This window comes from Mytilus trossulus, chromosome 2, assembly GCF_036588685.1.
Source record: "Mytilus trossulus isolate FHL-02 chromosome 2, PNRI_Mtr1.1.1.hap1, whole genome shotgun sequence".
Classification (NCBI taxonomy): domain Eukaryota; kingdom Metazoa; phylum Mollusca; class Bivalvia; order Mytilida; family Mytilidae; genus Mytilus; species Mytilus trossulus.
In genome coordinates, this window is record NC_086374.1 from 7,734,425 (window position 1) to 7,749,154 (window position 14,730).

At 31.6% G+C, this 14,730-nt stretch overlaps 1 protein-coding gene across 1 annotated transcript in view; it reads right to left on the bottom strand.

The window, feature by feature from the left end:
• Positions 1-302: 302 nt before the first annotated feature.
• Positions 303-14,730, bottom strand: part of LOC134704814 (uncharacterized) — a 54,249-nt gene continuing 39,821 nt past the window's right edge. The window contains exons 13-19 of the mRNA XM_063563597.1: positions 9,756-9,960; positions 7,908-8,024; positions 7,072-7,226; positions 6,049-6,153; positions 4,152-4,266; positions 3,628-3,721; positions 303-453 (exon numbers count right to left, since the gene is read on the bottom strand). Of these exons, the coding sequence (XP_063419667.1) occupies positions 315-453; positions 3,628-3,721; positions 4,152-4,266; positions 6,049-6,153; positions 7,072-7,226; positions 7,908-8,024; positions 9,756-9,960 (930 nt within the window). The 3' untranslated portion in view covers positions 303-314. The remainder of the gene's footprint in view (positions 454-3,627; positions 3,722-4,151; positions 4,267-6,048; positions 6,154-7,071; positions 7,227-7,907; positions 8,025-9,755; positions 9,961-14,730) is intronic.

The following is a 14,730-nucleotide window of genomic DNA, read 5'->3' on the forward strand; positions in this document are numbered from 1 at the left end:
ATATTGCTGATCAACTATTGAATTGTTTTCTCAAATTAATATAAGTTAAAAAGCTAACAAGGTTTTTTTGTTGGAATTTTGTTCAGTCTAGACAACTGGAAGAAGGCTTTGCTTTATTGAAGACTTGACCACTTGACCACTGGTGTAAATGGCACATGTTAAAATAATCGTTTAGTGATAATATATATATAAATGATTGAATATTGTATACACAAACATAAACTAAAGCTAGTAAAACTATTGTTTTCTTTTTCTTTTATAAACGTTCAGTTTTGTCTTAATCATAGATCATTTGCCTGGTAGTAGGATCTGATTTACAGATCATTTGTCCGGTAGTAATATTCTTCACTTGGTCCTTCCTGGAACATGTTCGACAGCTGATTCTTAACATCTGCAAAACCTGAACGTTTGCTTGGATGATAGTGCCAGCATTTTAACATGATCTTATAGAAGCTGAAACAAATAAATTATATATTTCCGTTGAAAAAAGAAAATAATTATTATTTTTTACCTGAAAGAAAATGAAATGAATAAACGACAATTATAAATGGGTCTTTTTGCTTATTTTAAGATACATATGAGGTGTTTGGGAGGGAAAGGAGGTGTTAGTATTTTTTTAGGAAATAAGAGGGAAGATATATGTCCTTAAAGGAAATGAAAATAGAACAAATATTATTTTAATGAAATATAAGATAACAATATGTTGTTCAATTGCAAAACAGGTTACGTAGAAGAATCCAAAAACAGTTTTGAAATATTTTGTTAAAATCTTTACATATTTCCGTAATATTGAAACTAACCCATAGTTACATAATGCTGCTGAATACGTTTGATACAAAAATTGGTAAAAAGTTTAGATGTTTTTTTTTATTAAAATTTTCCATCGAACCACTAATGTAACCAACATGAATTGTATCTGAAAAACATTGTTTAACTTTAATAACTAAAAACATAATTTTGTTGTTGATTATATATATCCTTCTAATAAATTTAGTTTTGTAAATACTTCAAATTACATACCATTCTTAAATAAAGGCAACAGTAGTATACCGCTGTTCAAAACTCATAAATCCATGGACAAAAAACAAAATCGGGGTAACAAACTAAAACCGAGGGAAACGCATTAACGACATAACACTAAAATTTAACACACACAGAAACGGACCGAACAAAATCCCACGAGAATAACAAATACATGTATAACATCAAAACCAAATACATGAATTTGGGATAGACAAGTACCGTGTCACGTCTTATCGCAGTGTGAATTTACACTAAAAAATAAGAGAAAACAAACGACACAACGTTAAAATGTAATACACACAGAAACGAACTGTAATATAACAATGGCCATATTTCTGACTTGGTACAGGGCAGTTTTAAAAGAAAAAATGGTGGGTTGAACCTGGTTTTGTGGCATGTCAAACCTCGCACTTTTATGTGAAATATAACATCAAAATGACAACACAACACCACAGGACAACAATATAAATAAATTGGAGAACACAATTGACAAAGAATCAAACGAACAACAGCCAACAAAAGAACATCCCTATTATTTAGAACAATTTATAATTTTGCAAACAGTAATTCATACTTTTGCAAACAGAAAATTTTATAAAATGACTATACAAAAGATGTACATATTAAACTGAAGTATTAACTAATCACAGGAAACAATTGAAATACATTACATAACCAGACATTAGAAACACAACAGTAGACACATCCGAATAAGTTTAAACCTCAACGCCTAGTGACGTCATATTTGAAACTGTAAAAAAAGATGAAAAAATGACGTCATCTGAATTTGTAAAACAGATTATCAAAAAATGAAAAATGACGTCACATTAGAATGAATAAGATAGAATTATGATTGATTTAAGATTATATATTTGAACTAAGTACTGATATTGCATTTAAAAACAAAGCACATTTCAATCCTTATTAATAGCAAACTAAGGTATCAATTAACTATATTATAAAGCTTTGATCGGTCTGTTTTGAATCAAATTTCAAACGTAAAATATCGTACTGATTACGTTGAACGAAATCAAATCTAATAAATGGAGGAGGTGATTAGTTTTCTTCACCATAACACATAAAAATATAATAGAAAAGACGTCAACACATTTGACAAAATCCGATGAGAATTACAAATATAACATTAAACATTTAAACCAAACACATGAATTTGGGAAGGACAAGTACCGTACCACGCCCTATAGTAATGCGAATTCACACTCAGCAAAACAGTCACAATTGGGAATAAGTCACGTTTGGTAATTAAAAGATTAGACGACAAAATGACAAACCACAATCTACCATGTGGTAAAAATGTCCTTAGCGAGTTTGGTTTAAGACACATCGTATGGATCCACCAATACGTGATGGTGTCCATTAAATTTACGGAGTGTCAATTTAAATCTGTTCTCCTCATAACTTTGTTAAAACAGTTTCTGTGTAAGGAGCACACTCCTGTATATGAAGTCCGTATAGTGTGAACAAGCACACCGGAAACCGGAAACCGGAAACAAACAAACATAAGTTGTACTGATGAGAATTTCCGTTACTACACCGATTTGATTATGAATAGGATCAAAGTGTAAAACAAAATCAGAGGAATTAGCCGTATCTGTTATGAAATGCATTATAAACGAACACAAAAACTAAAATTACACAACAATAGTAAAAATTCTAAACATGAGAAGAAAACATACTACAAAAGTAATTGCTGTTTGGTGTAAGGTGCAACTACACTTATTCGGACTATGCCAGCAATGACATAGCATAACATGCTATATGTTCAACAGACAATTGTTCTTATGCATGGGTGTAACTTTCTAATTATGTAAACTATTCTGATAGTGTTTGTATAAAATGCCAATAAAAAGATATGCCAAACTCCGAGAGAAATTTAAAACGGAAAGTCCTTGATCAAATGGTGAAAACAAAAACCCAACCGCATCAAACGAATGGATAACAACTGTCATATTCCTAAATTGGTACAGGCATTATCGTGTAGGAAATAGTGGATTCAACCTGGTTTTAAAGATACTCAAACCTCTCACTAGATGACGGTTGCATTAAATTTAATAATATAAAAAAAGTGAATGACTGGTGATCAATTTAGGACACTTTTTGACTGATCATTTTGAATAATCAAAATATTACATGAAATTAAAAGAAGATGGTAGATATTGCCCGTTTTGCAGATTTGATGTACCTGTGTTGGTACTTCCAAAGTTCCGAGAATACGTTCTCTAAGGGTATGTTGATTGTTTTTCAGTACAAGACACCATAAGGTTTGTCATGCATTGGTTGTCACTTTATTTTAACTTTAGACGAGAGAGCAGTGGATGCTTGCAATAGAGGAATTAAACATAGAATGCACTAGTGTCATGACTTATTGGCGTACGTTCATAAGTATACGTACTTTTTAAGTATTTATATTATGTTAATAGTGCAATGAAACTGTTATTTAGTTTTCAGGTATTTATTTCGGTGCCTTTTTCTTAAAAAGTCAAAATATGACATCACATTACAATATAAAGTTATAATGTGTTGATCAATATAAGAGCATATTCGTGATAAGGTCATTTTGCATTTGAATATTTAATCACTCACGCATCATCACAGTATTCTGGCTTCTTCATTTTGTATCCTTGTTTGAGTCTAGTTGCAACATTCCTGCTTTGTATGTCTGGATAAGGTGTGTCGCCTGCAAATCAAAAAAGTTTTTTTCTCTCATTTCATGGTTTTACGACGAGACATTCAATGCCTGTTGTCACTCTGTTATCAATAGCAATTTATGTTAAAAACAACTTTTAAACATTAGCAGGCTTACCAGTAGTGAACATATTCCAACGCTCCTTTTCAAATTATGTGTTATTCTCCATCTTTTCTTTTTAATAACGAATTAGTTGGCAAAAATATGACTACTAGTATTAGACCGACATCGATGCAAATGTACTCCTAGTTTAACAAAGGACATTTTGTTTTCATGTTTACATATGATCTTATCTATTTCAATATTTTCTCGAGCATAAACATATTTTATCATATATCAAAAAGTGATTATAAAGTCTTTTTTCAGCGAATATGAGTATTCATTTCTCAATCGCATCAACATCGAAACACAAATAGCTTACCCAATGAAAATATTTCCCACATTACAATACCGAAGGAGAAAACGTCACTCAATTCATTTGCACGAATAGTTGTTTTCATACATTCTGGTGCCATCCATTTCAGTGGTATACGTTCCTAGAAAAAAAGATAAATTATTGAAATAACCATTGAAGATCTTTCCACCCATAAATGCACATGTTTTATATGGAAAATATTCACATTTAATTCAAATTACGATTCCGGTGTCAGATAAAATATTAAATATAGCAGATTTTTTAAATGTATGGGTTTTCAATTCTTTGTTGGAGATGAGATGTACATCCGGTTTACAAAATTTCAGTTCTGGTTTCATTTTATATATGACTTTTCGTCATCCTGATTTTAAAAATGAAAAGTTCTGGTTATTTTTACATTAAAATAATTAAAACAAACAAATAAAAAATATTTCGGGTTCAAACAGTCATTTCCATTTCAATTTTTTCTAGGTCATACGTCTGAACACAAGGTCAAAGACATCATGATTTTATCATATACCAAAAGGAAATAAGCAGCTGATGCTTATTTCTGAATCCTATTTGTGAATTTGTAAATGACATGTACTCGTATAATCCATAATAAATATTGTTAACACCAATAAGAAAAGGTCAAAATCTAGAACATCAGATTAAGATTTTACAATGACGTCAATTGTAAGGTCATAAAGCAGGATATTTGAATCAAAATAGCCAAAATCTGTTCTATATATTGTTTATGAAAAAAGCAAAATCACAAAAAAACTAGACTCCGAGGAAAATTCAAAAAGAAAGTCTCTAATCAAACGGCAATATCAAAAGCTCAAACACACCAAACTACTGGATAACAAAATGGTGGGTTGAACCTGGTTTTATAGTTAGGTACACCTCTCACTTTTATGACAGTTGTATCAAATTCCATTAGTTTGACAACGGTGCGTGAACAAAACAAACAGACACAATATGCAATAATAGAAATTATAGTGGTATAGCAGTAAACATTTTGTTATCATATTAATAACTATAAAACAAACAAATGTAACAAAGAGGCACAAAAGGCTTTGATCAAATTTACAAACTCATTTTTCTTTTTTATTATACGAATTTATTTGTATATGTAAAATCCACCCATAAAGGATTAAAAGATTTTAAGTACATGAATCTAATCCTTACCCTGACAGACACATAGTTAGAGTAACATTATTTTTGACGTAAAATCGCGCGTTTGGCGTCACAAAGGTAGACAAAAAATATTTTATTATTTATCTCATCAAACATCTTATTTAAGATAAAGATTGGAAAAACTCTCAAAAACTATCCATTTCAACCAATACTTTATTTGATTAGAAGTGAAAACAAGCCAAAATTAGTTGACCTAGACGTTATTATCAGTTTGGTAGACTGAGGACCTCATTCAAAAAAGATCCTTCTGACTTATTGTTTAGGATTTTCTATAATATCTAACATAATTTTGCAACTTATATTAAATAAAGAAGGGGAAACATCTCTCATATGGAGTCTCCAGAACGCTTTGGTTAAAATTAAACAGAACATTCAAAGGAAATAACGAACTATTTGTAAAAATATTTTACAGTTGCGAAGCGGAAAGTCATAACCAATCTTCAAATAGTCGTTCAATCAGTAGAATGGAAAGTAATAACATTCACACATTATCAGTAAAAACACATTTCAATACTACGAGAAACACAAAGATATTCAATTATAGAGTTATTGACAACACTGATCATTTCTTTATATTTTCATTGCATCACGTATATATGTGCATCTATCTAAAGAATACTAATCTAAAATATAAATTAGATATAAATACAAACTCAAAAACCGTCGAACTGAATGCAAAAATTAGAAAGTAATGCTAAATATAAAAGATGTCATTAAAACTTACTTCCCCTTCTTGTTCTGCGTCAGGTTCTGGTCCAAATCCAGTAATCTTTGGTTCAAACAAATGATCCAAAAGAACATTTCTAGCTGCTAATCTTCTGTGGACAACCTATCGTAGAAAATAAATTACTCTTTTTAGTGAACAATTGCAATAATTAAAAAAATAAATCCAGGAAGCTGTGTATTTTATTTAACCATGGGTTGGGCATTTGAATTCGTTTATTTTATCTTGAAAAAAGATCTACGGCTGCAACGCACTATTTAGATTCTTATGGGAAAAATTATGTAATTGCGTTAACCGTGAAAGCCCTTTACACACGATACTGTTTTGGCTGTTCCATTTTACCCCGTGATATTTATATTAGTAATACGATAATATTTTTTCTAAACGTATTTTTCACCTAAATTTGTTCATCTTATGTAATTTTTTATTGCCTTTTGATGCGTACCAGATGCTTAAAAACACCCGGTGTTTCCATTTTTTTTTTACAGAAACAAACATCATGACGTCACCTTGTTGCCATGCAGACAAGTACATCATTTTGCGGAATTTTCGTTTAGGAAATTTTACCACGATATAAATTGACATGAACTATGTGGTTTTTTTTGCGTTAAAATAGAGATAACTATGTTGTATCTGAATCTTGGTACTATGTAAACTGTGAGATTTGAAGTCGAAAATTGAGAATATCTGGTAGTATAATAAAGTAAGGCGTTAAGCGGGACATTCAGTTTTGTGTTTTTATGCGCTTGCGCTAAAAGTATATCATGCTGGTTGACGATAATAGGTCGGCATATTATAATTGCATTTGAACTTAAAAAAGGCCAAAAATTTTAAATAGGGTCAAATTTAAAGATGTATTAGAAATGTCATTATAAAGCATTTGCCGATAACTCCCAGTATTTGCTTTGTGTTAATATGGACATGATTTAAGATATTCAATATGGCTCTCGTTTCATGTTTCGTGATACAAATGACTTCTATATGTGAACTTCGATAAAATATTATGATTTGTCTATTTTGTACCTTTTTCGATGATAAATAGTCCATTCCAAGGCAAACCCCAAATACCATTCTAAACAATCTTTCTTCCAAATCAACAGTTACATCAGACTTCTTTGAGATGAGGAACTCCTTCAGTACCCCACTTTCACAATATTCCAGTACCATAAATGATCCTCCTGCAATTAATACTGTTTGTTAATTAAGAAACAAATTTTTTTTAATGAATAAATATGTTTAAAATCAAGAAAAATGGGTAAATGTTTATGAAATGGAATACTCAACTATGGAAATCATGCAAATACAAACGAGTTTCATAATATTGTGATGCCGCTACTGTACACTTGGAAGAACCAGTCTACATTTTATATCATACCTAATATTTCCTCTGAACGAATGATGTCACGAGGATTCTTTTCCAATTCCGTTAAGTGTTATCAACACGTTTATCTTATTTATGCTGTCTGCTAAACTGATACATTCGCCAGACATCGAGAGATTTTAAAGATATTAGATATTCGTTTTAATACACACACCTTACTTATTTATACCATATTGGTACAATATTACATGGTTATATATTGCACAGATACAAATTTATGAAATAGCTAATTGCAAAACGTATTAAAATTAAATATGGAAGGCAAATAGTTGAAAATTGACATATTGACGGACAGCAATGCGCAAAATTTTCGAATTGTAGTAGCTTACATTGAGGATATGGGACAAGTTAGCTAAATGCGTTAACAATTTTTCGTAAAGACGTACATCTACAGCATGGTCGAGATTTTGTAACATAATTCTGTCTCTATTGTTGCGGTGTATGTCACTGTCGTTACTTGATGTATTTATATACTTACTAACATCGTCTTCTACGTATCCTATAAAATCCATAACATTTTTGTGATGTCCGACTTTTTCTATGTAAAAGTTTATTTTAGCCTTCATCTTCATAACATTTTCTTCCTTTTGGTCATCTGCAGTAACATTTCATAGTTTATAGTTATCAAAAGTACCAGGATTATAATTTTTTACGCCAGACGCGCGTTTCGTCTACTTAAGACTCATCTGTGACGCTCATATCAAAATAGTTAAAAAAAAAATAATACAAAGTTGAAGAGCATTGAGGACCCAAAATTCCAAAAAATTGTGCCAAATACGGGTAATCTACTCTTGGGGTAAGAAAATCCTTAGTTTTTCGAAAAAATCAAAGTTTTGTAAACAGAAAATTTATAAAAATGACCATATAATTGATATTCATGTCAACACATACTATCAATAAGAGTATAACTGATAACATATATTAAACTATGATATAATGGACTTTGTCTTCATAACATTCTCTTCATAATGGTCATCTATATTAATACGATAAAAAGTTTGAATACCACTGATAACAGTATTTTGATTAAAACATTCAAAGAATATTCTATGTAAATTTTCGGTAGTGACATGAGTCTAATATTTTAGCATGTACTGATTTTGTGTCTTGGTCCCAATATCATTTCTTTCTCTATTACACCACACGAACCACGCGTCTCTAAAAGATATTCGAACAAAAATATATGGACAACCATGTCAAATAAGAAGTATAAGAACATAATTAATGCGAATCACCACCAAAATAAATACATTTTACTTGTTTTTGTAAAACTGTATCAACGGTCAACGATATATATGATTTCCAATTTTTTTTTTGCCTGAACTACTTTATCGAAAGTCACTTCAGAAATGCATATTGTAGTCACTAAAAGTAAACGTCATATTAATGTGTATTTTATATTTAGCTTTGGTTGCCTTCTACAGCTAATTTTCTTTCAAAGATGGTGGTGTAGACAGGTTAAAAGTATTTAAAAGGCGTATGTAAGTAAAAGAGGGACGACAGATACCAAAAGGACAGTCAAACTCGTAAATCTAAAACAAAATGACAACGTCAAGGCTAAAAATGAAAAAGACATACAGAAAAAACAATAGTACACACGACACAAAATAGAAAACCAAAGAGTAAACAACACGAACCCCACCAAAAACTAGGGGTGATCTCAGGTGCTCCGGAAGGGTAAGCAGGTCCTGCTCCACATGTGGTACCCGTCGTGTTGATTATGTGATTACAAATCCGGTAAATAGTCCAATTCGGTAGGTCACATTCATGAAAGGGAAGGGGACTGCAGTTACGACGTAAGGAAATATATCCGATATCATTTGTGAAACGGTTATTCCATAACGGTCAACCAACTCGTGATGGCGTTCGTAAAATTTACGAAGGGATGATTTCAACTTCACCATTTGGAACTCTTGGTTTAATAGCTTCCTTGTGAGCAGTAACCCGCTATCAAGAAAATCATGGAATAATTTGATATCGAAAGAAACTTAATATTATTGGTATTTAATACATATAAAACATCATTTATGGGTTATAGTCATGATATTGTTAAAGAATTTCGTAAAATTGTCTTGAGCAATCATAGTTTCATATGAGTGATATTTTATAGTTTGTTTCCATCACCCTTAGTAGAGTCTGTTGCGTTTTTTTCGGGATTAACCATCACGAGCAACGCGCAACCTCAGAATATTGAAGCCAAGGAAGTATGATTAATTAATGAAAACGTATCTTTATACAGTACTATAACTTTTTAATTTTCTTTGGTATAACTTAAAATAACATATGTCGAACCTTGTCTGTATGGCATACATTTCTGAAGCTATACCTTTTAAAACTTTAGCAGCAACGGTTTGGGCGTCACGATGATTGCCATAGTATTTGGCTAAATAAATTGTTGCAAACCTCCCTTGTGCTAACTCGGATTCCAATGATATGTCTTTACGTGAAATTTTTAGATTCGTAGCGCCAGTAGATTCCATTTGTCCATAGAAGTATATATCATCATCAAACTTAGTGCTATACGCCCGGTTCTAAAATACAAAGATGGAATTGTCAGAATATTGTTGAGAATCTAATAATCCTAGCTGTGTTTATGTTGTAAAGAGGTAACCATATATTAAATTATATTTCACTTGCAGGGTCGATATCTGTTAGTTGAAATTGAAAATTTTACAAGAATTCTAACACTAAAACTTCTTACCTTTAACGAGTAACACAATTTTTCCTTTACGTTGTGATAGAGATTTCCAATAAATGACGTTACTCGATATAACAGACCTAACTCAACGTATTTCGTCCTATTGCATTGAAGCATGACGGAGGGGAGAATGCACTGCATGCATGTTTTGCTCTTTGAACACGCATTGTTTACTAGAATTTACCCCAAGTAAAAATTAACCCCAAATAATGGTTCTAATCTTTAAATATTTTGTTACTAAACTTTAAATGATTTAATTGACACCAATATCATAATGGAATAAGTAAAATTGAGAATGGAAATGGGGAATGTGTGAAAGAGACAACAACCCAACCATAGAAAAAACAACAGCAGAAGGTCACCAACAGGTCTGCAATGTGGCGAGAAATTCCCGCACCGGAGGCGTCCTTCGGTTGGCCCCTACACAAATATATACTAGCTCAGTAATAATGAACGCCATTCTAATTTTCAAATTGTACACAAGAAACTGATATTAAAATAATGCAAGACTAACAAAGACCAGAGGCTCCTGACTTGGGACAGGCGCAACAATGCAGCGGGGTTAATAGATATAGCAAGATGTGGTGTGAGTGTCAATGAGACAACTCTCCATCCAAATAGCAATTTTCAAAAAAGTAAACCATTATAGGTCAACGTACGGCCTTCAACATGTTTATGAGATCTCAACCCCCACCCCTATACCTTAGCCAATGAAGAAAAGTAAATGCATAGCAATACGCACATTTAAAATTCAATTCAAGAGAAGTCCTAGTCTGACGTCAGAAGATGTAACCAAAGAAAATAAACAAATTGACAATTATACATAAATAACAATAGACTACTAGCAGTTAACTGACATGCCAGCTCCAGACTTCAGTTAAACTGCTTGAAAGACTATGATTTCATCATATGAATATCAGGCACAATCCTTCCCGTTAGGGGTTTAGTATCATACCATCATAACATATATGAGAAGAACAATACCGTGTCATTCCAACAACAGTCGGAAACCAGGTTGAAATAGAACAAAAGAATCAAAGCTCTTTATTAGAGAAGGCGATAAAAGTTTACTGTATTGTTTACTATAGTGACAAAATTTTTAAAAGCTAATAGAAACAAACAAAATTGCAATTTTCTTCTCAATTACGAGGTGTTTTAATTTAAAAACACCATTTGCATAAGATTTCAACTTATCTAGTTCATAGTTAAGCAGAACAATTAGATATCAAGTCGACGACATGGGTATCTTTCAAGTTGGATGACGAAAATGCATAACCTCCAATTTTTCTTCAAAAAATTACCACGGACGGAAAACATGTCAATCTATTAGTTCAGTTATTTTTGTGTCTGCCCTTCCATTATATGACTGAAGGAAAAAAATCCAAAAAATGGGTAACATTTGTATCGAAAAGAGAAAATCGAGTGCACCTTTTTATGTAAAGGCGTGTTTGAGTTGAGTATTTTGTCTTGATATCGTACAAAGAAAGAATATTTCATACATCGTCTCGCTTCAGATTCTATTATTTTTATATATTAAAGCTACAGTTTGACGTTATAACACAAAAAAAGTCACAGTACTAAAAGATGAAATATATAGGTCAAGTGAAATACCTATCTAATGAGTCACAAAAACAGAGAAGGTGTGTTCGAATAGCTTTTTTTTTTTAACTGAAAGTACTTGACGACAGTCTTTAAAGTCGGATGTAGAAAATGCATATCTTTGAAAAATTATAATTGTGTGTGTGTGATAACTAGAGTATATAGTCTTCATACACTAAAAAAATCTAGTCCACGAAATATTTAATTAGAATTTTTCTAAAGGTTTATGAATTTTCGAAAATTCCACCTGACAACCGATCAGACAATAGTTTTAAGTTGAAACAATGCAGACAGGATAATTAACTGATGCTTATTATCTAGTTGATACATTTGTTTTTAAAAATACAACTGACATATATAAGGATCGTTATGGTGCAATGTGGATAAATTTATCGGTTTCCAAGAGCAAAGTTTGTAGCGCGTCATTCCTACAATAGCTTCCGTTTCTACGATTGTGAAAATGAACTGGCGTGATGGGGAGATAATTTTGACGAAGTAGGATCCTGACTGAACAACTGGTTTTTGAAGTAGTTTATCAACTTGTAATCAAACACACCCATCATTTTTTGTCATTTCGCTTGTCCCATATTTTAGTTCATCTCAAATTATGAATTTTAAAAACTACCAAGACAAAATTGAGCATACAAATATCAAAATAATGAATTCCGATGCGAGAAGGTTGCCTTTTTATTGTTTTTATTGTAAGTTTTAACGTTTAAAGATTCCAACACACCGAATGTAAAAGGTGTACTCGACTTAAAAAAACAACAACCCTATAATTTAATTGGAGATAATTTGATGTGGGCAGAAATTCATATCATTGATATATATCTATCAAATAATTCTTTTTCGTCTTAACCTTTACTAATGTATGGGACGAGGTTTTAGTCCATGTATACCTAAACGTGCTTTTGCGGATACAGGGTTAGAGCGCACACTCCCCCTTTCGATCGCTAACTAGTTTTTAAAATAGTATGTTTTCCACAATATCTATACAAATGTTTAGCGTATAATGGTCCATTTATTTTTTGCATCGCTCCGCTAGCCAGTATAAATTCAATTATCGGGAACTATTGGTTATCTCTTTGAAACATTTTTCCAGTCAGCTAAGAGGTACTTTTGAAAAATAAATTCTGTTTGTCTTTATGTTTGTGTATGTGTTGCTCTGTTTGAATGTAATATATTGTACCTTGTTTGTGGAGAGGGCTTACATAGGTTATGCCTGTTACCCAATCCAATTCAATTTATTTGAATAAAATATTGTTTAAACTAAACAAAACTAATTATCGGGAACTACACCCTCTTTCAAATATCTTGGATCCGGCCATAATCACAAATTGTATTGTGCGAAAAAAAACTAACATGATTGCCGTTTGACTTTGATAAATTCTTTTTAAAAACAACAATGTCTGAATATTAGGCATTTTGCATGAGATTTAAAAGTTTAAGACTACATACTGAATTTGATTTTTTTTCCGTGATTTGGTAGTTCACTGAACACAGAAATGTGATACTGACGTGAAATCTAATGGACACATGGGAACTACATATAATTTACTATACAGTTATAACCACTTATTGTCCTACAGACACTCTGTGTATACAAAAGGTCTTGCTTTTCTAGACTGTCTATGATTTTTTTATACTTGATTTGTAATATGTAAAGGTGTAGTGTGACTGTTAATGAGACAACTCTTCAAAAAAGGCCAAATGACACAGACGTTTTAACAACTATAGGCCACCGTACGGCTTTCAACAATGAACAAAGCTCATATAGCATAATCAGCTATAAGAGGCAACAACATGACAAATGTAAAAGGACAATGGTGTAACAGTACGACATAATTGATCACTATTATCAACTGCTTGATTAATCTTTATTTATTAGTTGTTTTAAGATAGTGTTCAGCAGCTGTGGATACTATCATTTCGGTACATGGAGTTTATTTTGAAATAATAGACATTGCTGTTTTTATGCTTCATTTGAATCCCACGAGTCAACCCCTCTCTTACTGTTGTAATTGTGACATAATCATTTGATAAACATACTTCTATGATCGGTTTTGGCTTTAACTTGGATATTTATAAAAAAAAAATGATTATAGAGATGCATGCGTAAAAAAAGTTCTCGACATAAGTTGGATAATATATTAGATAAGAATTTAGCCCGAAGCTATAATACTAACGACGTAGAAGCCTCAAGCTATATATGATACATGTACTTACGACGGAGATTTAGTTTCAAGCTATAGTACATATGATAAAAATGATACTTATGTATGTCTTACATCCAGCGACAAGTATTACATATATACATTAAGGATGATGAAATGATAACGATAAATGCATATATTTTTTTATACATGCCCAACACTTGACTCGTATTTTAATATGCTAGGTAACAAGATAGCATAACCACTATAAAGACACATTAGTCTTTCTACAAGTTAACCAGGGGATACAACAAAATAATTAAACCTGTGTTCGAGGCTAGCCTGCTACCAGTCAATCCCATATACAAATATATAATTATGAATATAATTTTGTTTCCTGTCGTGTGAAACCTTCACTGTTGATCTTGTCCATAGATCTGTCGCAAGGTTGTCAGTTATATAATATATATATATATATGCGAGTCTAAATTAAAAACTACGTTCAAATCTATGATTGCGTTGGATAAAAACCGCAATTTTTATACGTGTGCATGTAAACAAAATTTCGTTGTAGAAGGGTCTTAAACAGCACAAACAACATTTTCCAAAAGACATAAAAAATGAAAAAGAATATTTAAACAAAACGCATTTGACTAACAGGTGAAACAACTGATGTTCTTTAACCCTGTTGACTGTCATTGGCGATTGCCAAATAAAATTGATCACAAGAGGTTACAAAATGGATCTTAATATAAATTTAATATAGAACAGAAAAAAAATTAACTTGTGGCCACGATGTTATGACAAAAACATACGGTGTCAATATTGTTTTAGTACACTAGATCCGGATT